The 3,536-nt window shown below is 55.2% G+C and overlaps 1 protein-coding gene across 1 annotated transcript; it reads left to right on the top strand.

Moving 5' to 3' along the window:
• The first annotated feature begins 400 nt into the window (after positions 1-400).
• Positions 401-1,183, top strand: OXT (oxytocin/neurophysin I prepropeptide). Its single transcript, XM_003788219.1, has 3 exons — positions 401-549; positions 845-1,046; positions 1,122-1,183. The coding sequence occupies exons 1-3, from the start codon at positions 430-432 to the stop codon at positions 1,181-1,183; spliced, it is 384 nt and encodes a 127-aa protein (XP_003788267.1). The 5' UTR covers positions 401-429.
• Positions 1,184-3,536: the final 2,353 nt, after the last annotated feature.

The raw sequence follows: 3,536 nt of genomic DNA, 5'->3' as shown, positions 1-3,536 counted from the left end.
ACAAGGACAGATACGTCGTGTAGTGGCCCAGGTAGGTGGGCAGAGTCCAGTCAGAGGGGCCCCAGTGATCACTTTTACTCTTCCCTTCCTCTAGGTGACCAGAATTGGATTAAGTCCTTAGTTAGGTAGCACCAGCCCCTGAACTCTCCCTGTCCTGATCTGTGGACCACAGCAGGCTGTTCCATTCTGCATAGCGCTCACCATCTGTGCTCAGATCATTAGCCCACGGGGTGACCTTGACCCCAGCCCAAGCGCTGCAAATGAGGGGGCATAGCCGTGGGCACATGGCCCGACCTACAGCGACCTAATGTGACCAGTCATGAGACAAACCTTTTAGACAGGAATCAGCCAGCATGGTTCCCAGGCATAAAAACGCCAGGCCTCAGAGACCGCCACCAGCCACCGAGCCAGACCCAGCCTGCCCGCACCATGGCTGGCCCCAGCCTCGCCTGCTGTCTGCTCGGCCTCTTGGCGCTGACCTCCGCCTGCTACATCCAGAACTGCCCCCTAGGGGGCAAGAGGGCCGCGCTGGACCTCGAAGTGCGCAAGGTGAGCGCCCCAACCTTCGTCTTACTGAGCTCGGGGCGGGAGGGACCCGCAGCCACACGGACGTGCCGCCCCACTCCCTTCCCTGGGCGGCCCGGCCTTGCCTGGAAGCCCCAGGACTTGAGACTCTGACTCTACATCCTTGATCATGGTCGAGGCCCAGAAGGCAAGCCAGCAGCCGCCTGTGTTCGCCCGGGACCCCAGCATCCCTGCCCCGCACACCCCGCTGGGCCTCACGGGATCCCCTCTACCCCGGGGTTTCCCCTCCTCGAGCTCACCCCCTACCCCGTCCCGGCAGTGCCTCCCCTGCGGCCCCGGGGGCAAGGGGCGCTGCTTCGGGCCCAGCATCTGCTGCGCTGATGAGCTGGGCTGCTTCGTGGGCACCGCCGAGGCGCTGCGCTGCCAGGAGGAGAACTACCTGCCGTCGCCCTGCCAGTCCGGCCGGAAGCCCTGCGGGAGCGGGGGCCGCTGCGCCGCCGCTGGCATCTGCTGCAGCCCGGGTGAGCGGGCGAGGCCGGGCCGAGGGTCGGGGTGGGGCGGGCCAGGAGCGGCCCCTGACGCTCCTCTCCTTCCAGAGGGCTGTAAGTACGACCTCGACTGCAACCCCGACGCTGCCGCTGCCTTCTCCCAGCCTTGAAGCGGATGGCTGCCCCCGACCCCCTCGGAGCACACCCCTTGCTCTCCCGTTGCCACCCAGAAATAATGAAAATAAAACAGATTTATTCCCTTTACCTCGACTCCTGTCTAAATGTCAGAAATGGGAGCGGAGCGCTCTGGGGGAGGGGAAGATTGCCCCGCTTGAGCCTGTGTCTCTGGCTCTTGGCAACTCAGTGCAGTAATTCAGAGCCAGCCAAGGAAAGAAGTGGCCTGGCTGGCTATGCTGTCTGGCTGCCACCATCCTCTGGAGATGAAGGAAGGAAAGCCACTACAGGGTAGGCTCCAGGGAGATGGAAACAGCCTGGTGCCTACAACAGGCCAAGGAACATTTTTGAATATCCAAAATGACCAGGGTGGGGGTCAGCAGACAGAGTCAGGGTGAAGCAGGAACCAGGCCGAGCTGAAGTGGTCTGTGGAGGGAGGCTTGAGCCCCACCTAGAAGTTGAAGGAGCAGAGCTGACTCAGGGAGCGGCGCTGGGGAGCAGCTGAAAGGCTGTGATGTCTCCAAGGAGCTGGACTCTCAGGCAGACCTGAGAGGCCACTGGCATCAGAGGAGGTGTTCAAGCTGCAGAGGCTGGGCTTGAGCGCCAGTAGACCTGACCCCTTTGACTTCCAAATTGCTTGGGAAACTGTCCAGGGCAGTGGTTCTCAGCTCCCTATTGTCCCCAGGGTTGGATCTGAGCCAATAGCCTTACTCTTGCTGTGCAGGACCTCAGGGCTGGAGACCCTACAGGAAGACAAGTAGCCCTGGCTGCTCATGACCACAGGAATGACCACAAATGTAAATGATATGACCAAACAGAACCTTTCGGCCTTTGCCTCTGTGAGTTGCAACCTCTTTGGGGGTCCAACGACCCTTTCACAGACCCTATGCCTAAATACATCCTGCATGTCAGATTTACATTATGATTCACAACAGTAGCAAAATTACAGTTATGAAGTAGCAAAGAAAATAATTTTGTGGTTGGGGGTCACCGAAACATGAGGAACTGTATTAAAGGTTCACGGCATTGGGAAGGTTGAGAACCACTGCTCTAGACCTTTCAGGTACCAAGTGAAAGTCTCACTCCCAGAACATGCCCCATGCCCACACTCCCACTCCAGACAAAACAGGAGCAGATCATTCATTAGCTGGTAAGAATCCAACCTGCCAGGCCTGTGCCTTTCTCATACATACTCAGGGCAGGAGGGCAGAGAATGCACCCAGCAGTGTGTGTGGCTCACCGGCAGGGGGAGACAGAAAAATACATACATACATACATACATACATACAAATCTTGCAGAAGTGGGCTGCAAGATTTTCTTCTCTTCAGCATAAAAATAGGCAAATCTGGCTCGGCACCTATAGCCCAGTGGTTACAGTGCTAGCCACATACAGTGAGTCTGGTGGGTTGGAACCACACCTAGGCCAGCTAAACAACAACGACAACTGCAATAAAAAATAGCCAGGCGTTGGGCAGCACCTATGGCTCAAAGGACCCATATGCCAGAAGTGGCAGGTTCAAACCCAGCCCCAGCCAAAACAAACAAAAAAATAGCCAGGCGTTTTGGCAGGTGCCTAGAGTCCCATCTACTTGGGAGGCTGAGGCAAGAGTTTGAAGTTTCTGGGAGCTGTGACGTCACGGCACTCAACTGAGGGTGACATAGTGGGACTCTGTCTCAAAAAAAAAAAAACCAGGCAACTTGATCTATGGAGCTAGAAGACAGGGCTGGACGGTGTCTCAGAGGCTTCTGGGTGCCTCTCATATTCTGTTTTTTGGCCTGGTGAAACAGATGTGTTCAGTTTAGGAACACTCGTTGAACTGTGTACATGTGATTTGGTCACTTTTGTTTGTTACTGTAAAGTCAGCCCTTCCTATCTGTGGATTCTGCACCCATGGGTTAAATCAATCTGGGATCAAAAATAATTTTAAAAAGTATAGCTTTCCTGAGCATTTATTTGCCAACTTTATTTCCTGTCACTATTTCTTAAATGATACAGTATCACAACTATTCACACAGCATGTACCTTGCGTTAGGTATTGTAGGTAAAATACAGATGATTTAAGGTATGAGGGTGAGGGTGTGTGTAGGTTAAGTGCATGTGATAAGGTCCTCAGATCTTGTTATCCTCAGGAGGCAGGGTCCTGTAACCAATACCCTGCAGACACCAAAGGACGGATTATTGTACTTGAATAAAAAGTTTATTTTCTGGCTCGGCGCCTGTGGCTCAAGTGGCTGGGGCGCCAGCCACGTACACCCAAGGTGGCGGGTTCGTGTCCAGCCTGGGCCCGCCAAACAACAATGACGGCTGCAGCCAGAAAATAGCTCGGCGTTGTGGCGGGTGCCTGTGG

The sequence above is a fragment of the Otolemur garnettii genome, unplaced genomic scaffold, assembly GCF_000181295.1.
Source record: "Otolemur garnettii isolate 467f Iridium unplaced genomic scaffold, OtoGar3 scaffold00025, whole genome shotgun sequence".
NCBI classification, from domain to species: domain Eukaryota; kingdom Metazoa; phylum Chordata; class Mammalia; order Primates; family Galagidae; genus Otolemur; species Otolemur garnettii.
Note: the sequence above shows the minus strand (reverse complement) of the source record. Positions and strands in the feature narration are given on the sequence as shown.

Coding starts and splice junctions, on each gene's coding strand:
- OXT (XM_003788219.1), top strand. CDS start 430: ATGGCTGGCCCCAGCCTCGCCTGCTGTCTGCTCGGCCTCTTGGCGCTG. Junction 550..844: donor TGGACCTCGAAGTGCGCAAG/GTGAGCGCCCCA, acceptor CCGTCCCGGCAG/TGCCTCCCCTGCGGCCCCGG. Junction 1,047..1,121: donor TGGCATCTGCTGCAGCCCGG/GTGAGCGGGCGA, acceptor CTCTCCTTCCAG/AGGGCTGTAAGTACGACCTC.